Source organism: Rhyacophila brunnea, unplaced genomic scaffold (genome assembly GCF_057557595.1).
Source record: "Rhyacophila brunnea isolate RB1 unplaced genomic scaffold, BYU_Rbru_1.0 scaffold_8, whole genome shotgun sequence".
NCBI lineage: Eukaryota > Metazoa > Arthropoda > Insecta > Trichoptera > Rhyacophilidae > Rhyacophila > Rhyacophila brunnea.
In genome coordinates this window covers 18515695-18542369 of record NW_028233350.1, presented here as the reverse complement: position 1 = coordinate 18542369, position 26675 = coordinate 18515695, and the positions used below count along the sequence as shown (strand labels likewise).

At 34.9% G+C, this 26675-nt stretch overlaps 1 protein-coding gene across 1 annotated transcript in view; it reads left to right on the top strand.

Annotated features, from left to right (window-relative positions):
* LOC147064003 (neurotrimin-like) overlaps nt 1–26675 on the top strand; it is a 203296-nt gene that overhangs the window by 85178 nt on the left and 91443 nt on the right. The window contains exon 2 of the mRNA XM_085958842.1: nt 5023–5258. Within this exon, the coding sequence (XP_085814968.1) occupies nt 5023–5258 (236 nt within the window). The remainder of the gene's footprint in view (nt 1–5022; nt 5259–26675) is intronic.

Here is a 26675-nt window from a genome sequence, read left to right as displayed (position 1 = left end):
AATGCAAATACGGGCACGGCCATCAAGACGCTGAATTCGCCCTATGGTACAGCCTACTGAAAGGATCTGACTGAGCGGAGCTGATTTGAAAAGTTTGTGTCTTAATTATGACGGGATAATTTCCGACCCTACTTAGATTCATCACTCCTGACTCCTCTGATTCAGCAGAGTTTCATTACACCGCTACAGACGATACTTCATGTCACTAAATATATATGACAGCTGAGTGAGTCAAGATTTTTCATTTATTTTCTAAACTCTTTCTTAAAATACCAAGGTTGCTACATCAGTCCCGTGCAGCTTCATTTTGGGACAAAAAAGTACGGCACTATTTTTTTTCATTCTGACATGTTTATAGCATCATGTAAGGCGGCCATGCACACATTGTGGCTGATTGATTATACATGGCGGGTGGAAATGTGGTAACTCAAATCATTGTCAACATTAATAATATAAATATCGTATAATTAACAAACACTTTTGTTCCAAACCGTTAAAATGGAATGTTAACATATACATAAACGCCGGTTCAATATTTAAAACATATACAAATGAATATTATTACTATAAATTTGTTTTATTAAATACTCCAGATTCATCATGGTTATATTTTGTACGTTTGATTAATTTTATCAACATTATCATCGGGCTCTTGGTTCCGTGTATCCATATCGATCATTCGTTCTTTGCTAAAACGTAATTTCAGAAAAAAAATATAAATTGGTTGATTTAGTGTTGTGGCAAGGTAGTGTTTTCATCATATTGTGTCCATTGCGTACAACACCTTTGATAAACGTGCTCGGCATATTGCCATTTTCATCTTCTAGACGACATTATTGTGACATCGCATACCATTGCTTGCCTATTTTTTTGTATTTTCTCCTCTCCTCATTATATCCAATATGCACATACATATTAATGTATTGCATCATATAAGCTTATATGCATACTTTTCAAAATAAAAATACAATCTTTTTATAACGAACATGAGTAGGTTTATGCATTTTAAACTATATTGCGCGTTGCGTGTTGAAAAATGTTTATGTTTGTTAAATTATATTATTATTATCTTGTTAGCCAATCATAAAGCTTTCATAATCTACTTCGTTATACATGGAAAGTGTCTGTTTTGCGAATAAATTGATATTTGTTGCACTTTACGAAGCTTTACCTTATAAGAAACGCTGTATAAAAGAGGGCTTTGGTCTAAATGAGTCGTAAATTCTAAATAAAATAGCGAAGCTTACAACAATACTTATATCTCATTCCACACACTTAAGCTTTTACAAGAATACTCTGATATTGTTTTATTCAATAAATTACATAATTATTTAAAAATAGTATTTTTTATTTATTTATAGCAATATTCTTTAAGTAGGTACGTATATACGAAATGGCTTGGAAACGTAATGGATAAAACTTATCTAAATTATATACTGAATATATATATACTGACCACACTCCGTTCGAGATGGTTTACTACTATCATGTAAGTTAAACATTACAATAACAATGCAAAGTAAAAAAAAATCAAAACTGCATTTTTTTGTTGAAATCAAAAAAAAAATATCCACATGCAAATTGGTATTTACTGATCATTATTCTTTCAAGAGTTTGTATACATTTGTATTATAATATAATAGGTACTATTAATTTATTCATTATAAAACGTTATTAATGAGTTGAAATGCTGGACAAAAAATGAGCATCAGCATGTTCCATAACTATTCTCATGATACCGAAATATTTTTAATGACGTGATAAAGAAATAATCATTTATATTAAAAACACTTTACAGTACCAACAATGGTTTATTACCTAATAATTTGGACGCTGAAGACGCACCTGGGGCCCTATGTTAGAACTTGCGAATGCAAGCTTCCCGGTCGACATGACGTCATATGACATCATTGTGACGTACTACCTGAGTGATAATAGCACTCGAGAAAATCACGCTACTCAGACAGCGGCGCTATTCATTGTCACCATACACATATAGGTGTTTCATCGTAATAATTATCTACGGTGAGCACTGCGCGCGGGCGGCATGCTTCGAGCGTGTATTGGCTGACGTCATGTCGTCTGGTGCCACACGAGTCGATAGTTAGGAAATCGGGGCCCTGGTGCGTAATGACCAGGCAGCCGATTGATGTAATTAACGTGCATTTTAAAGGTGATAATTAAAAAAATCATTATCTAGTCAGCAGCAAATGAGTTAAGCACATTAACTTAGATATTTTATTATATTTTAAAATGATTTTTATAAGAAAGAGTTTAATTTATTATAAATTATTTATTGTGAAATTGCAGCTTATTCAATTAGCGGGATTTTAAGAAAATGTGTTCGTTTACATTGGAGCAGCGTCGTTAAAAAATTGGGTTCCAGGGCTACACTTCAGTAATACGCGACTAGTTTACGCGGAGGGTCCGGCTTGTCCCTTAACGAATTCAAACAGTTAAACCTAAAAATAGCAAAAAAGGTCCCATAAAGGGCATTTTAATTAGCGTTCGCCTTGTTTTAGAAGCACTCCATGTCTTGAAAACGGTTCCGAATTTGAATTTAAAATAGAAAAAGGTATCCCTCCAAATACTCGCGTCACATTAAACAAGTAGCTATCATCCTTGAAAATAATTTTATTATTCGAATGGCTCTAGCAAAGAAATAACCATAAAGTTAAAGCAATCTGCCGTTGTACTAATTTGAAAATGGCTTTCTTTTATATTAAGTGAACACAGTATGAAAGATTTAATTGCGCTGTTACAAATCATTCCCATTTGGAAACATCAGCGTGCATAAACCACCGGTGTTCTTATGAATTAATTTTATCCTCAATAAAATTTAAATTACGGCTTCCCGTGAGTAAAATATTAGTTTGAACTAATTAAGTATAAAAAAGTTTTTATTCGACAGGAATAAAAATTAAGTATTCATTGAGTAATATTTAAGAATATTCTCATTCATTTTTCTTGAATATTTGCAAATTGGTTTTAGTGGATGATGAATTAAATTCTACAATAAATTTTCCCAAATCCACCGTAGTTGCTACTTATTTCAATAAATCGGCTGATTTGAGTCAAGCAATTTTCCGATTTATATGAAATAAGAACTAACGTATAAGAAAAAAGCAGATAGCATCGTTAATGGTAAAATATTTAAACTAGAGTGATAGCTGTTATTTATTCCAAACGGAAATTGAATAAATTCAGCTTCGGATGAGCCGTATTTATTTTGAACAAAGACTAATTATTTTGAGTATGTGCCGATTATCTAAGCAAACACGAAAGACTGTCATTATTAAACATGTCTTATTATATTATTCATAAGATCGACACTACAACATCGTGTGTATCCGTAAACTGACTAGGATTGCTGTACATGCAATGACATTAATGGACAACGCACTCAATACAGTGGCTAGCTAGTAAATTCGCGCATCGCGACATTCGCACATGGATAGGTAGACGTCACGCAATTTCCATTATGTGATATCACGTTCCGGGAATTTATAGCAATATCACCTTTATTGTAATGGCGTTAGAAGTGTTTCTAGTGTCAATGTTCATTTGAGCGAACCCGTTCGAACCGAACCATTCGGCAGACCCAACAAAAAGCATCGGAAATTTATAGCACTATCACCTTTATTGTAATGGCGTTAGAATAGATTATGCCATTCGGCAGACCCGACAAAAAAGTGAGTGTCATTTTTTTTTCCAGATGCTTCGTCCATATTAATGTCATTCTATACATGTAAGTGACCTTTGTGCGTGTGTATTTTATTTTGTTTAAGTTTTCACTGATAGTGTCTGTAATATAAGTTTATATCATATGACAATTAATATTTATTCAATTTGTACAGTATTGTTTTCATACCTTTAACATTATTATAAGAAATTGGAAAAAAAAATACGAAAACCTGATTGCAAAATAATAAAACAATTTTTATCTTGGAAAACGGCGTTGCTATATTGACTGGTTATCCATACATACGGATTGTACTTTGTTAGTTAGTTTTCCATATCGATGATATTCTATGCACCAAATCCTAAGTTCATATAATATTATACTATAGAGTCTAGACTCTAGTCACTAGTGCATATTTACAATACATGGCGCCTCGAATAATCACCTTTGCTTTCCATTCTTCTTGCATCATACCAGAAGCTTATAGTTCCTCTATCTACATTATATTTAGCAGCCATCCAAAATGCCAGGGTTTGATTAGTTTGAAGAAAAGACACTCAACACGTCGTGACCAATATAATATCTACAATGGCCCCATATTTTCAATACATAATAATTTTGCTTTTAAAATTTGTTAGTATGTATAAAATAGCTGTATCCAATATTGTATTATTATGTATCAGTAAAGTTGACAATCTAAGTCGACTATTAAACTGTGGAGTAAATATTACATTTTCTGGATTATTTTTGTTTCAAAAATGTCTATCTATCAATAATTGATCGTTAACACTATTTAAGGAAAAATATATTTATTTAGTTAAGTATAGCAAAATATCTACATTAACTCTAGGAATCAAATTGAGAAATGCTTATTACTTTGTTTTAATATAAAAACAGTAGCTATCTATTGAATGCATTTAAAAATATGCACAGTAAATTTTAGTGTGACGAAATATTCACAATATACATGATAGATAGATATAAACGTCTAATATAATAGACTAGTAGTCAGATTAGTCATTTAAGTATTTATTAATAGTAAGTATTTATATAAGTATTAATTATTTTTATTAAGTTTTCCATATTATTGATTTCAATAAAAATTCTTCATATTATTCTCAATTATATAAAAAAATGGGAACATGTCCGATTTAAATACTAAATGGGAACATGCCCGTTTATTATTTAAGTTTTTGTAATATTTTGAAATCTATACAAACATAAATAAATCTTCAAAAATAGTAGTATCAATGACATTCTATTTTATGGTTATATAAACTCTGGGTTTCCTTATTGTTAATATCATTGTGTAATTCTGTCTTCCTTTGTCTTATTTACAGTACTGTCAGCCCAACGGACAAATGGGAAAAATGAAGAACCTGGCTTACCTGAGGGTAAACCTCCTTTGGGTGGTGCAGATAATTCCCTCCATAGAACAGGGACAGCTATAGCCAACTCAGGTGGAGGACCTCGCGGAGGACCTTACTTTGACCTTGCAGCGTCGAAAAATGTCACCGCACTGCTTGGAAAGACGGCGTATCTCAACTGTCGAATTAAAAACCTTGGGAACAAAACGGTAAGAAATCATAATTTATATATTACTGACTCTAAAAGATATTTATGTTATATTATTATACCTATTTAAAGATGATGATCGAAAAAACAATCGAAAAAATAATGAAAATTCTTAATTTTGAAAATAAATGTTTTAAATAATTATTCACAAAGTTCTCGACAACACAAAATACTTTCACCACATGTATCTTGAAAATACTTGAACAAGACTGTTACTAACCAATGTTAATAAGTATATTATTATGATTTATATATCCTATACTAATAAATAAATTATGCAAAATTCAAATCTCAAAAAAAAATTCCGATAAACTCACCAATAAAATTTATGTTGTAGAAATATGTTTATTTTATTTATCTTAAAAAGATATCACTTTTTGGATGTAGAGGAAATTTTACTATTTCATCCAGAAGACCTATAAATTTAATACAAAAATAGTATTGTCAAGATTTCTTTATTTTCAAAAATGTCGATGAACCAGAAAACCTAGTAAGTATTTGTAATTCTCAAGAATCACATATTATTATGTACATACCTACGAGTATACCGGAATTCTCAAATTCTTGAATAAAAAAATCGAAAATAAATCATGACCTCAAGTTAGATAAATTTAATATATTATACAGAATATGAAAACCCTTCTTTTATAGCAATATGATAGTTTCTATATAATTTTTAAAAAAATCAAATACATACCAATTTGTGGTCTACGAGTCATTGTTGAGGAACGCAATGAAATAATAATGCTTCACATTTAAGTCAAAAAGATGTTCACTTAAACTAACCACCATTAGTTAGATAAAAATAACTTAAAATCGTTAATAAAAATAAGTAGGTAGGTAGGTTTAAGTAATGGAAGCAAAGAATAACATCCCGATTTCTGATATTATGAAAAATGGTACTTTCCAAAGAGAGATTTTCTTTATTAGTCGTCACTCTATCTATGGTATATAATGTAAAAGTATTATAATATTATAGTTAGTTATTTAGGAAATTACAAAATATAATTTATAATAAAATTAGATATTTAACTATTTGGTTTTGTATGAAGAATAATGATCCAGTTTTCCAGAAAAGTGGCTTTCATTAGAAATCGCTCAGGTTAATTCAAAAATAAATTATTAATTTACATAACGTTCTTGTATAGATATAAAGGAGATATTATAAGTTTATACTTTCAGGTAGCTTATTCAAATACAAATTACACAATAAATAAATAAAATATGGCATACAAATATTGAACTAGTTATTAAATATTAGAAGCCATTATTTTATATTAAAAAAATATTTGATATTGTTTATACTAAAAACAGATATGTAAAATGATACATTATAATAATCGTCTTGCTGTATTTTTAGTCGATATTCATTTTGGTTGTAATTGCAGTACCTAACAAGATTATATTGATAAAGTGTTTATCCATGTTCATGTATATTTTACTTAAAGTGAGAGATGAAGTCTTTCTTCTTAATAATTACTAGTTATTATTTCAATATAATCATTCATAGGTACCAAAATAGTCACATAATAGGATTTATAACACTCCTGAGAGTGATATTACAGTCTAAATATCTAGTTATCCGAAACTAATATATTTTTACTTATAGACTTACATTATTTTTATTTTATTTACTTACAATACAGAGTATTATACTATGTAATTCTACTATGATTAATATGTATCTCAGTTGATAAAAATAATATAAATGCCCCTATTTTTTGAAAAAATATTTTATTGGAAGCATTTGGGACGATCATTGCCTATTATTTATTCGTATGTTTAGCGGTGTGTTGACCAACCAAAGATCATATTCCGTGAAGTCGTATTATCCCATATAATCTCTCACATCATATTCAGAAAGCAATTATTGCCTGAGATTGAATAACAAAAGTTTTCCTGACGTACTTATTCTGCTAAACTACTATAAAGTTTCAATATCGAGCAACGCAAACAATTTGATATGACTCCGTATAATTCAATACAAACTATTTGAACAGATATGGTGGGTACTAATATGAACTTTTTGAATAGATATTACTGGGGGAAATGTGAAATACATTATATTGTTATTCTTATTTTTATAATTAGTTGCTACATTAAAATATAAAAAAGCCTTCACAAGTTCATGCCATTAAATTAGTAATATTAATAAAAATACATCATCTCATATATATTATTATCCTAAGAGATTTTGGAAAACCCACTAATTTTTTTATTTAAACACCATTTTATTGATTATTAAACTATTTTTCAGCTTCAATTTGAATCCGGCACAATCTGATAAAACTCGACACAATCACAGATAATATTATTTTTAAATCGCGTTTTATATCTGTCACCATACATTTTCGCTACTTTACTGTCTATCTACCGCAAATTAATTTTAATATCGCTTAATACTTTCTATATAATCGATGTTTCACAAATCTACATTACTATTCCACAAAACTATTCAAATCTGTAAGAGGCACATTAGCGTACTATAAGTTTTAACAAGAAATAAATGCATATTTCCTCACTAATTACTACGAAAATATAATCTAAAACCACATCACTGGTTTTTATCTGTCAAACTAATAGACTAATGATTGTCATTTGTTTTCTTTAGCAAATCGCCTAAAACAAGTTCATTTGATGTGTCAGAATTAAAATTTTGAATTTACATAAATAATTGAAAAATGTGACATTTTTATTAGCACCCATAAACAATCAATAATCACAATCAAAACATTTATTGTAAGATGATTATGTTATTGTAAATTATTATGAATATTGTAAAAAATGACATTACGTACCATTTATTCTTTATCACATGTAGTATCGCTTATTGGCAAATTATATTATAATAGTCAATTATTACTATTTTACGCCATAATTAGGTAGGTACTATAATTAAGTAGTTACAACTTTTCCATTTTTGTACGTGATAAAAATAATATCATTTTTATTTCCTCACCTAGATAATGTTGGAATTTATTCAGTAGGTCGTATTATTAAGAACCTACTAATTTTAAAATAAAATACCATTTTTTTTCATTCTAAGCAAAGCATGTTGACACACCTCTTCAGAGTGGTAATATTTATGAGTATCTTGAAAGACTTATTACGAGAGGTAGTTTTTACATGTTTTTCAATCTAATGGGATCTTTCCCCATTGAATAAATAAAACGTATTGTAAGGCAATAATCTAAATATATGAAAAAATTAGACTATCCTGCTGTGGCGATGGGTGGAGGTGGGGTGGATCCACTAAGCTTTGTCAATTATACGTATTTATTAACATTGAAATAAGAATACAATTTACAGATGTTGTCAGTTAGTTTTTAAAATTCAATTAAACCCTGGGAAGACCAAGCCATAATACGCATCTGTCTTAAAAATATTTAAAATATTGCCATTAAATCATACATCATTATGATTATTAATCACCACATTTAAATAACATGCTAAGTATATCTAATGACCATTTAATGCGGACACAACAGTTGTGCCGTCAGCGCTGTAAGGATTTTAACTCATTTTTCCGACCATATCCGATACTAATAGGATCATATGGGCCTCCACAGAGTAGAGGTTTGTATAAACAGATTTTCGTTTTTTACGAGAAATGGATGTCAGCCACTTGCTTAACCTATTAGGTCCATACCCTGACTCATACACAAATTGAAAAACAATATGTGTATTTGCCAGACCCAGGATTCGAATCTGGGACCCACGGCGTTATAGTCTAACGCTTAAGCCGCGCGGCCACAGTGAGCGTAACTCATTTACGGGGTGTTTTACGTGAGCGGAGCGGCGCGCGCAACTCAAACGTATAACCGTGTGAAAATGTTCGTAAACAGTCTTTTTTTCGTTATACGTTTATACGTTTGAGTTTCGAGCGCCGCTCCGCTCCGCGCCGACTTCGTCCACGTAAGACGTTGCATTAGTGCCAACACCGCGACTGGCGCGTTTGGTTCTTGGCCATTAGATATAATTAACGTGCTATTTAAATGTGGTAATTAAAAGGTATTTAAAAGTTCAGCAGTGATTGTGTTAAATAGATGGATGAATATTTTTAACTACTATTGTTTGGTTTAGGCAGGGTTTAATGAATTATAAAAAAACTAACCAACAACGAAAACAAATAAGTATGAATGAAAAAGTGCAATATATAAACTTATTATATTCTATTAAAATTTCATTGGTAGGAATCGGCGATTGCCAGCTGTTCTGCTAGGCCTATCAGTCTGAGGTGGTGTCAGACGATATTGTGAAGACCAGACTCAGTATGACCCCAAATTTATATTGGCGGTGACGACTTGCAATTCGTAAAACTGACAAATTAGCGAAATGTCAAACTACGTTAAAGTGCTCACCACCACCCGTCATATATGCACAACCGTGGATATGCACGGCCGCTTTCTATGACGCTTTAAACGTGTCTGAAAGAAGTGATTTTAAGTGCTCATTCCGTCCCGAGACGGAGCCGCACGGGACTGATGCTGCAACCATGCACCGTAGTGCTTAAAGAAGAAAGATAAGAAAGAAAATGTTTGTTTTTGGACTGGCTCTGCTGTCCGCTGACGTTAAGCGCTTTGTGTACCCGCATACTGAGTGTCACGAATTGAAATGGATGAGTCTACAGAAGAGTCGGGACTATCCCGCTCCCCATACGACGCTGCAAATTTCTCAAATGCCGCAAAGTTGGCCTCAGTTGCTACCAGATCTCCATGACCAATTGGGCCCGTGTGAGGACGGACCCTGGCAAACAGCTCCGCTCGTTCGAATTCCATAAGCGGGCAATCCCAGAGGATGTGTTCAACATCTTGGTGGTCATGCCCGCAGGTACAACCCGGCCCATCTACTATCAAGCCAAACTCGTGGAGTCTGGCGGCGAAGTTGCCATGGCCGGTGAGGAACTGGCTAATCCAGTGCGAAGGTTGGAGTCTTCTAGTTTGGTGCCTGCAGAATACGTCTGGAAAAAAACGGTAAGTGTGCCGCCCCTTGGGGGAGGCGGTCCACTTCGCCTGCCATGCCGCAAATGCGGTCTTGTACACAATGTCACTTACAGTCTTTCTGTAAGGAACGTCCTCGGATCTCTGCGGTGGTGTCAGATGGACACCGGCGAGTATTGTGCTGATCCCCCTCAAGAGGAGGGTGATCGATCCTCTGACTTGGACGTGCAGATCGAGGGGTAGCACCCCCGCGAGTACGGCAAGCGCGTCAGTAGAAGTTGTGCGGTAGGCTTTGGTAAGCGAGATCAGCGCAAGTCGCTGCCCGCTTAATAGTGCGCGTCTCACGAGAGTTAAGGAGTTTACTCGGGAATGCCAAATGCTGGAGGCGTAACCGGCAATTCCCATGAAAATTGCGCCGTATGCAACCTTAAGGGCTCTAGGCTTAAGTCCCCAATTGCTGCCCGCCATTCGGGCCATTCTCTGATAGGCCGAATTGGCCTTAGAGACGGCCGTCTTGGCGTGGTGAACGAAAGACAGCTTGTCATCAAGAATTACTCCCAGATACGTAACCCTTTCGGAGAAACGCACTGAGGTCTGGCCAAAACGAACCGTGGGCGGCCGTCGAGTTATGTTGACCCGAGAACTACCCCTGAGGAGGACAGCTTCCGTCTTGCTCGGGGCAAAGGTCAGCTTGTTCAGCAACCCCCAATTAAGGATTCTGCCCAAGGCGTCCGTGGCTGCACGCTCAAGTGCCGGTCGGCTCGTCGCCCCAACAAGCAGGAGCAAGTCATCGGCGTACGCAACGAGCGTGCAGCCTGGAGGCAGTGGCAGGGACAGAACGTCGTCAAACAGAATGTTCCACAGAAGGGGTCCCAGGACGGAGCCCTGGGGACACCCCATGGTGGTCCTCCTGTGAATCAGGCTGGGGCCGGAGTCGTAGGTTATCTCCCTATTGCTGAAGTAGCTTTGAACTAAGGCAAAGAGGTCTCCGGGGATCTGTTTCAGCCTAAGCTTTGCCAGAACCAAGGGCCACCACGCAGTATCAAACGCGCCCGCAATGTCGAGAAAAATCCCGGCAACGAGGTCCTTGCCAGAGCTCTCCACAGAATTGATCACAAAGCGAATCGCATCCTCGGTGGACTTTCCGGGTCTAAACCCAAATTGTCTTTGCGAGATTGGACAGTTTTCCGACAGGTGGGACTCAATCCTGCTGTTTATCAATCTTTCCAATATCTTCCCGAAGACGGGAAGGAGCGTAATCGGTCTATACGCTTTCGGGTCACAAGGAGGGCGACTGCCGGCTTTGGGGATCACCGTGAGATGACCCTTTTTCCATCAGTCGGGGAATATGCCACTACTCATGCATTCTTTGTAGAGTTGCGTGATCTCGTGTGAGGCAAGAGACCACGCCTTTCTCGCTAGCGCGTTATCTATGCAGTCAAGCCCCGGGGCTTTGCCAATCGGGAAGCTGGCAAACAGGATCCCTAGTTCGGACATGGTAGTGGCTGCGGATCGCGGAGTGTTTAAGGGGAGCAGCGCATAGACGCGAAGCTGCTGAAAGCGGTCGTTGTCAGTGTCGAGCGACTCGTTGTCCTGCGGGATAAGAGCATCCAACAGGACTGTGGCGGACTCTTCAGAGCTATTGGTGAACGATCCGTCGGGGCGCCGTACCGCCGACATGACTTTTCCGGGCCGTAAGCCCAGCTTCATCACGCGGAAGGGGGGGCCCCACGGATCATTGCCACCCATTTCAGTGACGAACTCTCTCCAGTGCACCTTCTTAGCCTTACTGATTGCCTTTTTGAACTTGAGTCTAGTGGTCCTGTAGGTGACCGCAAGCGGATGGTCCGCGTGCAGCGGCCCCTCCAGCGATCTTCGCGCTGCTTGTAAGGCCCTTCTGGCCCTCCTCATCGTGTCTCTCAGTCTTGTCAGTCTCGGCTTCCACCAGGGTGCGAGGTTCGGCGGTCTCGGGGTCGTCCTTCCGATAGTGCCCTCCGCTTTTTCAATCATGAGATTCGTGAGGTCCTCAGCCGCAGCGTGCATGTCCTTTGGCGGAGGGCGCGAGGCCATCCTGTCCAGACCCTCAGCAAACTCGCGGTCAAAACGTACCCAGTCGGTTCCCTTGGTCCTGAAACGCCTCGGCAGTGACTCGCTCACAAGTGGAGCGAGAGACGCGTGGCCCCTCTCGGTCCTGTAGGCGAACGTGATCAGACGGTGGTCGCTTGCTGACGCTTCCAAATGGACAGTCCAGTTCACGACGCGTCCGGCAGAACCAGTGGATATCAAAGTGACATCAATGTGAGATGCCCCATTGTTGGTAGAGAATGTGGCTGGACTATTAGAGTTATTCAGCACCGTCAGGTCGTGAGTTGCCACGAGTTCCTCGAAGGGCGCCGGATTGTCCCGGCCAGACCGCGGCCCCCGGGGGGCCCACAGCCATGATTGAACGTTGACGTCCGCTCCCACTATAATCTGTTTGCCGCGGCATGCAAACAGAATTTTACCGAGCTGCTCGACGCATTTCAGGATGTTTACGCTGAATTTAAAGTAAGAAGAGACCACCACAATGGAGTTCCCCGATCGGTCGGAGACCTCCGCTACGGCAAAGAGTTCGCTCGACAAGTGGGCAAGGTGTAGCACCACTAGGGTAGGATTCGCAACGAAGATGCAGGCCATGGACCCCAGGCCGTGGTGCATTACCCGAACCCCACTGAAACCCAGGTTGGGGCCGTAGGAGTAAGGCTCCTGCACCAGGACCAAATCGATGTCCATTTCCCGAACCGTCTTGATCAGCTCCGCCGTTATAGCCTTCCCTTTGCCCGCATTTAACTGACCGAACCGAATCATTGAATCGAATAATCCGTTCGGTTCCGCTCCTGTGCCATTGCGTACTTGCGCGCTGGGCAATCAGGGTCGATCGCTGCATGTTGGTGCGGCTTCTTGTGCCTGGCGCAGGCCGGGCACTTTCCGGGGGCCTTAATATTAGGGCATTCAGCCCTATCGTGTCCTTCCTCGGTGCAATGGCCGCATGTGGCGCTTCTCGCCGAACAATTCTTTGCCATGTGGCCGTATAAGTGACACCTTGTGCACTTGACGACGCCACAAAAGTCTTTGGTTGGGAAGGATTCCCATCCCATATATATGCGCCCGTCATTGATGAGCGCTTCCCTCACCTTTGCCGGGACCGATATCACCATGTGACATTTCCCGATTCTGGGGCCTGCCCTGTGGCTCAGTTTAACATGGCGGTATGCCTCCGAGGGGAGACCCGTGACCTCTTGAGTGTTTGCCTTAATGGCTTCCTTAAGGTCGTCCTCCGTCGTCTTGACCGGCACGTTGAATACAATTATCCGCGGGAGCCTTTTTCCTGCGATTTCAGCCCGGAGACCGGCCTCCTTTAGAGCGGGAGCGGCGGCCAGTCGTTTGGCCTCTTCCTCGGTTCTGGGGTGAATGATTACCCCACCTCCACGTACCATTCTCAAGCCCGTTATTTGGACTTTTAGTTCCGCCGGCACGATGGCTTTCTTGACGACTTCTTTAGTGGCCGGAGACTCCATTCCTTCTTGTGTAGGAAAAAAGAACACGCCGGGCCTTGCGGCGGTTGTTGGTGGCACAATTGGCCATTCCGGAGAAGTCTGTCTGACCGGCTTGGCGCCTTTTCGAGTGACGTCGCTCCAAGAATACTTGGTTCCTTCACTGACTGCGTCACCAGTGGCAGCGGCAACCGCGTTTATGTAGGAGGCACGATCTTCCAGTATGGCTTTGCTGGATTCAAGCTTGATTGCGAGAGACCAAGTCTCCGCGACGACTGCCTCCAGTTCCATTGTTATCACCTTAATTGTCGATGCGGGGATATTTCCGTCGCCGGAGAGTAATTCTTTCACTCTTTGGATTGCTTGAGCAACCTTAGTAGCCCCGTTTTGGGAGTCCGTCACATCCAAGCCGGCTATCCTATCCCCGGGGGAGGCAACGCTCTTTGAATTCTTGGCGTTTGGCCTCGGGGTTTCCTCGGAGTCCTGTGGTATTTCCTCAGCCAGGGAACGTCTTTCCTTCCTGACCTTTTTGACCTTCTTGTTGGCCTTGGTGGCTGCCGCCTCTTCCCTTTCTTTTCTTTCTGTGGCCGCTTGGCGTTCGGATGCTTTGGCTTTCACGGCAGCTTCCGCTAGGATTTTTTCCGCTTTCAGATCCGCAGCCTTTCGAGCAAGGATTTTCGCCTTTGTGGCAGCCTCCGCCCTAGTTCTCACCGTTTCCTTTTCGGATTTGGTGGTGTCAAGCACTGCATCTGTGTCAGAGTCCTCGGAGGAGGGGTCGGATTGCGTATTGTACCAGTCCTCGGGAACTATTGGCTTACCCCCTCCCGGGGGCGGATCGACTGCAGGTTTTCCCATGCCGTTGATTTTCTTGTGGAGTTGCTGTGGAGAAGCTTATTATATGATATATATATATATACGATTAGTGGCATAAGTAAAAGAAAAAGTAAAAAAAAAAAAAATATATTTTTTTTTCAAATTATTGAAAAAAATATTTAAAAAGAAAAAAAAATGTTATTTAAAAAAAATATTAAAAAACTATTTAAAAAATCTGTTTTTAGAATTATAAAAAAAAAATTAAAAAATATTTCTAAAAAATATATATAAAATATATATTCTTTATTAAAGAAAACTATAAATGATAATATTCAATTCAATAAAATAATCTAAATTAAATTTAAACTTAAAATATATATGCAAGTAATATTATTAATAAAAAAGTCCCTCGAAGTTTTCGATTTCCTCCAGTAGTTTCGAGAAACTTCTAGAAGGATTTGCAGTTAAGTGTAATTGCTATGCGGACTTCGAAATTTGATTCTTCCAGATCATTCGAGAAAGTTCTGGAAATCGTTCAAATCAAAACATGAATAATTTGCACGTGTTCGGGGAATGGTACAATACAAATTATGGTTTTTTGGAGCTAGAATCGGTTGGTCTGAACCGAATTTCTTCGGACAAACACTAAAACGTTGAGGGCGCATACGCCGGTATCCCACAAACAATTTATCACTGTCTGAGGTGAATGAAAATCCATCCCGAAGGAAAAACTATGGCGCTGTCTATGCATACTTCACAATTATATTAATATCCAACACCGCCAAGCCGTCTGCAAGACCTAGCGAGACAGACTGGCGACCGCCAGCTGGCTCTACTAGTATTATATTATTATGGAATTACTTCAATGTAAAAAAAATCTTGGACCGAAAAGAATATTCAAAATTTTCAAAAAGAAATTTTCTTATAATTATGTACTTACTATTTAGTCGTGAATTAAAAAGAATAAAAAATATTATTTCTTGGAAATTGATTTAATATTAATTTTTAACCATTCTACGTATTAACTATTTAATCCTAAAATGATATTTAAATACACGTTCATAATATATGCAGTTGTTTAATTCTGATATGTAATACTGTTTCCTCAGTTTCCTTGGCATTCCCTTACCTCACCTCCGCTATCGATGATAATTACAACCCTGACAATTTAAATCGAATTTTAGATGGTGGTGGTGGTTTTCATTATATTATGAGTTTGGTTTTGTCGAGGTGAGATTAATTAGAATCTCGGATGCAAGTTGCTTGATGAAGTAACGGAGTAAACGCGCAAGTAATAAATAGATGGTCAGAGTATTACCGAAGTTCATTTGCCATAATACATAGATAGACAAAACTTAGTTTTTTTTTGTTAAATAATTAATTACATTTTAACGATTTTTATTTCAAATGAAAAAAAGTATACTTATGTACTGCTTTTTATTATTTAAAAAATGTTAATTTATTGATTATAAAAAATCACAAGTCGCAAAAAATTACTCAATTGGTACAATTAGCCTAAAACTTAAATCAATTATTAATACTATCGACCGAAGGTACTTGATGGAATTTGAATTTAAATTCTAATGTATTTAAGTTTTGTGTTATTCTATTTCAGTCGTTTTTTTGCGACTCACGTTTCGTCTTTCAGCATCTTCAGGCACTATGTGCACTCACCAAAAGGTAAACACACACTGACAACGAATACAATTAATTCTAACTGATGTATTAAATGAATGCAATAAAGTAGGTAAAGTGTTTGTAAAAAAACTCCTATCGCTAATAATAGAATCGATTGGCGTATACATCGTCAAACCCTAATAATAGATAATGAAATAATAATCAATAAATTAACTACATTCAAGGGATCTAAATCATCGATACTAGGAATATAATGAAGTTAATAGAAACTAACGACTCAAATGGAATTTACTACACAACATAAATCCATTAGAATCAAATTCCTTTACATATTATTAGTCGATAATATTATTTTTTGTTATGTTAAATATGAGAGATTCACATAAATATGTATAACCAAAGCCTTTGAACGGAGAAGAGCGAATGAAAATAAATACGAGAGACTTTTTTAACAGTGGATCGATTGACATTAATAAAATATGACAAAAGACATTTTTTTTTAAATATTTTGAAATCATAACAATAGAACTTCAACGAAACATGATAGATACATAGATTTGAGACTCCATTTTTCTTAACAAATATAATTCGGTTAAAAGTTAGTTATATTATGTTTGTGTACAGCAACTAAATATAGTAGTTCAACTAAATATATTTTTTAAACCTATGTTACGTTTGCATCGAAATATCAATGAAATAAAATTATGAATCGTGACATTTTAAAATATTCTAGATCACAATATTTAAGAACTAATTTATATACACAACAATTTCGTTTTTGATTTACTTAGAAATTAAACCAATCATACAATACGTTATTGATCCTACTGATATTGAAAATATCATTCCGCGAGAAATCTATCAAATTTGTCAGACACGCTACGTTAGAAAATAAACGAGAGTTCAGCTACGTATCTATTTTTCACGCATATCGTTTTGATTTTATTATAATCGTAAAAATGTGATAAAATTTCTTAAAAATTAAATATTTTTCTTTGAAAAGAAAGCCCTTTAATGGTTATCTTCCCAGAAAAATACTGATGAACACTGCAATTATTTTGAATTCAGTAAACTTAAAATCACGATTTTTAAAACCATATTATCGTGAATTTTACATACGTCATACGTTTGCATCGCTAGTGAATTACGAAACGTTTTGCGACTAATGAATTGCTTTATTTGAAATATAGATTACAAAAATAATACATAATATACTAACGTATTACTTAGTAGTAAAGTACATTGGTGAATTATAATAATTTAGATATAAAACTTTTAATTTTTATATATTAACGTAAGTACATATTTTTTATAAATTCTGAATAAAAAATTTGTCTTTCTAAAGTTTTGGACTGTTAAAAAATAGCTATTTCCATTTTATATGAATTAATTACATATTTTAATTATACTGGTTAGATCCTGTAAGTGGGTGAACTTTGTATAGCTATTATTCATGCAAATAGAGCTATTTGCCAAGTCCTCTAACATTTACTCACAGGTCAGAGAGATTTACTTTAGTGCAGTGTTTCCGAGTAAGACCATTGTCCACTCCTCACTTCAACGGTTGAGTTACCGATTAATTATTATTACGCGACGAACTTAACTTGTCTTGTAAATACAGTAACTACTTCAAATATTCAGTCTAAATGTTAGAATCTTAACATTAGAGTCAACATATTAAAGAATAATAAATAAATATCAAAGTTTACGTTTTAGACCTAAAAAAAATGGCAGGAAGAAAAATTCACAGCCCCAGAATAAAGTCATTCAACAGAATAGTTTGAAATATTTTTTTTCTCCCATATAATCTTTTTGAAGTTCACCATACTTATAATATTAAATGATGCTCCTAAGCAGATATCCTAGTTTAGGGCCTCGTGATCGCTCGATTAAGATCAAATTGGGCAGTTAATTTGAAGGGGTATTTGTTTGTATTCGTTCGGCGATTTTGAAAATGGGCCATGCCTGCTTAGACGAATAGGTATTTGAACGCTGATAGAATTTTAAGAATGAAGATGGTATCTGCTTTCATACGTCACCAATGACAAATACATTTTGATACGGTAACACAAACATAGTAAACATATGTAATAATAAACCCTTCCAAACCAACTACCGCGCACTACACCCGTTCTTAATCGAGCGTATCACGAGGCCCTGCCTTTGGATGTCGGACTCTAATTTGTCATCTAAGCAGCCAATACCAGCTGCACATATAATACATATTGTACACGTGAGGTCAACTTATTACAGCATAAGATTTCTTGAACAAGCTGGGTTTGATGTATTTGAACACAATACTTAGCGCGCGGAGAAACTTTTATTCTTCAAGACAAGTTATTCAATTATAATATGTTGTTTGAACATGAGTTTCTGTTATAGATTTGTAATGAAAATGGAGTGGGTACTTGCTCGCCCGGTCATTGTCAACTGCCGTTTTTTGAAAATCTAATGCTCAGGTGGCCTATATTGGTATATTTTTAAATTATCTGCCGAAGAGGCGGGAATTTTGAATAAATAAAATTTGATTTGGTCTGTTTAGGTCAACCAATTATTTAGTTAGGCCGTAATATCATAATGGTAATTATTATATATATGAATTTACATAATAATTAATTATTGGATACACTGTAATCATCATTTTTAGATAAATCCTTCTCCAGCGTAAGTTGTCGTTATTGGATTTTCCCCGCTCTGCTCCAATCCAAGTAGTAGAAAAAAATTTAATTTGATTTGGGCTGTAAATTTTTAATCTACTTTCGTGTCGTTTCTTGTGTCTATTTCTTATTACTTTAATAATTTAATATTTTTTTTACGTATTTTTAAAATACATTTTTAGTATCTTTCTTATAGCAAACATATTTACTTACTTAAGGAAATTAGGTTATAATATTATGTAATCTGATTCAAAAATCATTTAATTAATCATAGATAAAATCCTTTATTCGTTTTCGGTAAATGAGATACTCGCTACATTTTTTTTTCTTTCATTTAATTTTCTTTAAGCAACGTCCATAATTAAAATTTAAATATCATAAAACATTAACTTGCATATACTAATTGCTTTAAAACATGAAATCTCGGCCTTTATCCTCCGACGCAGACGCTTTTGGTGTAATTTAAAATTTTACGAATCAAAAAAGCATTACTTATTTATAAGTCGGCGTTTCGTCGGAATACAGACTCAAATTAAAATTCGTTTAAGGCCAATGATCGTGATGTAATCTGGTAATGGCGGATTTCTTCGGAGCGAGAAAAGAAACGAAACACGACATGACTCGGACACGAGTCGTGCAAACCTCACCCAATGATTAAATTTTGCAATGCAACAGCTGCCAGAAGAAAAAAAACAGGCCGCTTTTGTGATTTATGAATTTTCATAATGAATTTTAGGCACTGCGGCTCTCGTTTGGTATATATTCTACTTTTGGCCAGCTTTTCGAGCTTTTCCCAAATGTATGGCGTCAGGCAGAAAGCTTTGAAATGCAGGTTCATAATCTTTTAAAGTATCTTTTAGCCCACTCCCAATGGAAAAGCATTCAAGCACTGGCTGTTCTAACAGTGACGTACACGAGTTGATCATATTATATCGGAATTAAGTCGTATTAAGTTTAATACTAACTAATTAGCAATGAAACTTATTATAATGGTGTTAATCGTCAATTTTTGCGGAAAGACATTTGATTGATTCCAATATAATAATGATAAGTACCGGATTCATCCACTTAAATATGAGACTCTCGATTCTTTATTGGTTCATTGCAGAACGTTATGTTAAGGTAGACGAAATAGAACATGATTAAAAAACGACGTAGATTGTATACTATGATATGTTTTAATAAAAATAAATAAACTATTATCGAGAATTATTGATATAAGCCATGTTCATAAACACATTATAATAATCACGTTTTCAGTATTTTGTTTAGTTTTCTTGTAATCGATAAATTTTGTTTATTGTATATTTAAAAAAAATATTCAAGATCTCTTGAATACGTTTGAATGATAAATCAGATTTTTTAATATCGGTCTATTTTGACTACATAATAATATGACGTACCTATATATGGGTATATCTGATAGGGAAATAATTTCTGAAAGACAAAATCTTTAAAAGATTCTGAAAAAGGTTGGACCGTGTGACTCACATCTTTCTCGCCATTCAGCTATCGATCCTTCAATGATTTATGCGACGTATTATTGTTCGCTAAACTGACAGACATCAAATTCCACCAATCAAAAATAACCAGGGTTATGATCATTTATTAAGGTAAATGATTTTTTATTTCATTTATAATATTTTTAATATTGAGCTAATGGAGAAAATATCATATTATTTAATTATTTTTATTGAATTCTACGGGATTGAAAAATGTAAGTTAATAAATAAAAATAAAATAAAAAGTAAGTAAATTATATATTACGTAAAAACTACAGATAGTGACACATAACGTGGAATACCCTAAAAAATATCTCTCAGAGAAGATCCTATCTGTTTAATTCAAATCAAAGAATTACCAAATTGTATTTATGGATGTATTCAGAATTATTACAAATGGTTACGTCATATTTAAATTTTATTTAATTTTGTAAAAAAGAAGGAAAAAATGTACGGCAATGTATGTTTCATTTTCCATCTTGGCAATAAAGCCCACTGCCTCCTTCATACTAAGGCTTGGTAGATGAATAATAATTGCGAGACATTTTCGCAAACTGTCAACGCATTCAGCAGTTTTCTTAGCGCCGCGCCGTATGACTAATGGTGCCTGAGAGCATAACGATTTTTTAAATACAGTAAATAAGTAATCGTTTTCTAAGTGGCTATATCTCTTGCGGTTATGCGCTATATCTCTTTTTTGTATCTAAAAAAATGCTTGAAAGAAATGAAAACAGCCGGTTTGAAAACGAATAATATTATCAGATTTAAAATGTGTTACTGGGGGCAGATTAAATCAGTCGGGGGCCCTCTCGCAGTACCAATTGGATCACCAGATAGAACAAAATATATATTATTATAAAATAAATAATGACGTCTACATAGTATTACAACACAATTTTTTTTTTTTTTGTGATTTTACCGAGGCTTTGACTGCGACTCGCTGTCATATCGCCTCTTCTCTTCTAGAAGGGGATCCGTCGATCAGGTCCTCACTCCTATTCTGTTAAATAACTTTACAATTTTGCCTAGCTCTTCCGTCTTACCCACTGCCAGGACACCCTTCAATTCGTCGACATTCTCATAGATATCTGCAATTCGCAGCTGTACTCTGTGAACTTCATATTTGGGGCATTGCAGTGCTATATGTACAATGTCCTCTAAAACATGACATTCATCGCAGAGCTGCGATTCGCTTCTTCCCATGAGGACATCAAATCTTTTGCCCATGGTGTGCCCTGTTCTTAGCCTCAGTATTAACTTAAGCTCATTCCTCGTCAAAAAAGACTCTACAAACCAGGGCACCTCTCGTGGTGTTGGTAGAATCGACTTTTTTTCCTCCATTTCCCCTTTTCTAATGATGCCCTATGGTGAAAATCTATCCACATACTATGGCACATTTTCTTTATAGCCTCATTCCAGTCCAGGTTTTCTGGTATCCACTGATAACAACACAATTATTTTTGAATATTAAAAAAATTTATATGTCAAGAATTATTGTAGTATAATAGAATTCTGTATTTCGAAAACGTTACAGGTCACAATTGTTTACTCAAAATAGTGAAAAGAATCTTAGTTCGAATGGATGTATGTTTTGTACTGTTCCATTTGAGTCGTTTTTTGTGACCCAGATTTCGACTTTATTGTATTGATTTATTATGTAACTTGGATTCAATAGTGTGTGTGTTTGCCTTTTGGTGAGTATACACAGCGCCTGAAGATGCCGTAAGGAGAAACCCGGGCTGCAAAAAACGACTCAAATGGAGTAGTACAAAACTTAAATCCATTAGAATTTAAATTCAAATTCCACAAGTACCTTCGGTCGATAGTATTAATATGAAAACAATCTCTTATAAAAAAAAAATGATGAAAAGTAAGTGTTAACTGTTGTCTTAAAAACTACAAAAAAGTACAATAAAGTAAAAAAGTTGCCCTACATTTGTGTATTTAGGTATTATGGAAATTTTTGCAACTTATGTCACTCTTTTTTAAAATGTGACATGTAACCTTTTCGAAATACAGCATTCATAATAAAAATTAGAGCTCATAAATTTGTCTTTATTACTGGAATATAATATTTGAAATCTTATTTCTAGATACGTCAAATTATGAAAGCTCTCTCGCGACTTCCAAAAATATTGTTTTTGAGAAAATTAAATATTTATGGAAGGATTTTTTTGTATCATTTGATATTTTTTCTAAATTTGCTTCTGCCCCAACAATATTTTTTTCAAACAAACAATTCATACGTAAGCTTCGTGTCATTACGTCATTATTTTGCACGCCATTGAGTTTTCAATCTAGTCTAAAATTGTAACCAATACGATGTGTGATATTTCATGTATCCAGTTTTTCGGTGGTAATATCTATAGAAGCTCTCTGCCATTGATTCTACCCAAAACGTAAATATACTATTTATACTTCTCGCAACTACATATGTATGAATAACACGGACCGTGGAAAACAGAAAGTTTTAAAAACTTGGATCAACACCGTGTTAAATGGACAAATATAACTGGGTGTAACGTGAAATAAATATATAATCAGATAATGGAACATTAAAAAAACCTTAAATTGACGATCGTCGGATAAGCCTGGTCATTTATTGGTCCAAGAGATGTAAAACATCCAAATTTTATCCATTAGGTTGCTGGATATAGAATATAGTTAAGTTATCCGTTAGTACCTACATGGACAACGGATTTCACAGGCCCAAGACGAACAGAATGAGCTCGGATAAGCCCTCAACTAATAATGGATTGATTTGCGTTGCTGATGGTGATTTATCTAGTCATTTCACTTTTATTTTATTTTTAATTACAAATTATTACTACTCCAACTGTAGAATAGGACAACCACAAGTTATAGTTATTTCCTCCAGCTCATTATTTCATACCCAGCATCCTGCTACGTAGCTTTTGTAGTATTAATACAAGTCGATCTGGAATTATTGCGACTGTTGTGCAAAAACACATAGCTTACCGCATTGTTGGATGGTATCTAGAACAGACTTTCTAGTTAGGTACGTGAAATGCCTCTCTGTGACCACATTCGTTACCAATGACTGATTTAACTTTAAATAATTGCCGAATCTTAGAATTATACTTTTATGACCGCACTAAAAGCACTCGAGTTCCATCACAGAAAGAAATAATATTACAATATTATAATAAATTTTCATTGTAAGAAATTATATGCGAGTATAAAAAAACTACTCGATATATAAGGAATGTTCTGTAAATTTCGACACTTAGTCAAATTCGTATCGATTTTTACTTTCATTAGTGTTTCACATAGCATCGCGTGCTCGTTTTGATTTGTTTATTTCCGAAATAATGGACTCTATTTGGCAAGCAAGGCGTACCTCGGATATTTCCATAGGGTTAACTCAGGGTGTAGACAAAACAAATCTAAGAATCAGGTTAATGCTTTTTATAATGCCTATAATAAACGTGATCGGTCTTTATTATAAAAAAAGAATCACAGAATAATGATATTGCGAGGAACAAGCTTGTTAGCGGGCCATTATCCTAGCAAAAACTCCTCGTATATTTTTGTTTGACAAACTACCTGTTTGTTGGTAGCAATAAAAAAACAAAACAGTCGTATTATCTAAAATATAACAAAATTGGGTGATGATATAAATATATAGATCAATAATTCTGACGACAATGCAATAAATCATCTTTTTTTAGCAGCTACATTTTTATCCCAAGAGATTAGGAAAATATATGACGACCTGAAATATAACGTAATTTAAGTGATGAGCTCAACTGTATTTTTCTTTTCCGTTAGCTAGTTTATAGATGACTGATGAATACTATCACGTTGCCTAAACCAAAACTAGCTATATAGATGATCAAAAAGAAAAAGCCATGCTATGTATGATATTGATTTTCTCTTTCAGAGATTTAGCTTAGAACTAGCTTTTTTACAATGTTTCATGATGTGGACGTCCTGAATTTTGATTTGTTATGTCCACAATATGTTGTTTTTAAATAGATAAATAAAATGCAATGCTTGCGGGAGGAGAAAGGTTTTCAATTCCTTTGATTCGATTACTTTAACATTGACTTAATACATGGACAGATCTCGTTGCTAAAAATCTGCATCCATTTAACTTTATTTAAAATGTAACTTCTTTTGAAAAAAAATAATAGTCAGTTTAAAGCAAAAAACGAGGGAGAGTCAGTTAAGTACATTTGCATTGATTTTAATTAGGTTTAAATAGATTTATCTTGTTATAAAAATGTTTGTCAATTTACCTAAATTACTGAATTTTGTTTGACATCTGCATTATATCATTTTCTACAGATATAAAAGATAACACTTGGTGTCCATATTATTCAAATACCTACTTACAATAAATTCATAGTTAAATAACCTTTCGTTTATCAACTGATATCCATAGATACTTCACTGTTTTTTAAAATCTACGTGGCATCGTGATAGCACAGCTTGAGATTAGGGGTCAACTTAAGCATTGCATTACCGTTGATCACTTATTTCCAATCTTTTCTATACTTTACTTCTTTATGTTTCTACTCACTGTCAATACTTTATATTGCATCCATTACTATGCCTTTCTTTTCTCTAAACTCATGTTTTTCATCCCTACATTATTTTTTCACTCTCAACTGCTATATTAATTTTTCTCTGTTACAATACGTACCTACCCATATTTTAATCCGGTTCTACAGTTATAGCGTGTTAAATAGAAATACATTTTATTATACAAAAAAATATCAAAAAAATTTTCACTTTAATCACCTTCCTCTGTTTCTTCATTCACTTTTGAGACAAAAAACCAGTTTATCTTTACTGTTGTCTTCGACACTAGCTTTCAAAATATTAACAATTATGTATAACGGTTTCACAATCAGCAAAATCTTGATTTAAGACAGGTATTCTCTATTTTATTAGGTAAATGGCCCGTGGTAGGATGACAAAGTGTTGAAAATCTGAAGTAATTTGGAGAAGACGAAGAAGAATTTCCTCGAGATGGTTAGACTAAATCTAGAATGCCTTGGGTTTTCTATTAATGCATGACCTGCGTATTACTGAATGTCGAGAGGAATTATTGAACTAAGCGATGGAGTAGACTGCTGATTCATCTGGATCGAAATCTTCAGTCACGAGGTTCTGATAAAGAAGGAGTATAATAATTTACCAGCTAAATTCTGAAGTTTATAAATTGAACCAAAGTTTTAACCTGTTCAAAAACGTATATAATAGCATCTATAAAATATTAAGTACCTAAATTATTTTAGGTAAGAAAATAATGATGAATGCTTTGAGAAAATCAACTTAGGCTAAATTGATTTCTTACCAGTAACCTTATATCGTTTATTATCTGATTATAATTAAAAATGCCTAATAGGCGCACCACACCTACTATATAAAATTATATCCGCAGAAGGAAGCTTTCTGTATTATTACTTTTATATTAAAAGCTCACCTTATTAAAAGCTCTTCATTTTTCACGTTCAGGCCTACGTAGCCTTTGTAATTATTATTATAGGTACAGGTGCACGATTTTCATGGAAAGTAACTAATATTATTATGAATTATTCTTCATTATTTCTAAGGCCAAGAAGCCTATTATAACACAAAGATTTTTGATGTATTTTGCTTATAGATTGCTTCATCTAGGCATAGGTATAAAAGTATGTTTTTTAAATAATATTCCTATTTTTTATTGTATCAATTTATATTCCACATATATATTTTTAATTCATTGCATTTTTATTATTATTATATTCTATCAATCAAATCGTAAGGGGTATTTTCAAATATAATTTAATATATTAATATCGATGTACACTTACATATACTCTTACATGTTGTATTGTATATGATATCGGATATTTCAATTTTAAAATTCATTATTATTCTACTTACTTTCGATGAGATTTTTTAGACTTTAGATTAGATTTAGATAAAATTAGATTAGACTTTACTCGATGGCTGAAGATAAATAATATAGAAAAGAAAAATATAGTGATGGTGTTAGGAAGACACATTTTAAAATCTCATTTTTTCAAGAAATTCAATGCCATTCTTTTTAGATAATATACTAATTTTTTGTTCGACTTCTGACTACAAGTAAGTTTTGTGCTATACCACGTTAATTGTTTCCATGGTATCAATGAAGCATCAGACAGCTAGTATGTATTTGTTTACTTAATTTTATCTGACAGATTTAAGAATGTAATATTATAAAATATTATAATCTAACCTGTACCTGACATAAAATTATTTTAAAATCAACTAAAACTTATAACTGCTTTTAAAAATAGATGAGATGGAAGCGTTGTAATTGAATTAAAGCATTAAAA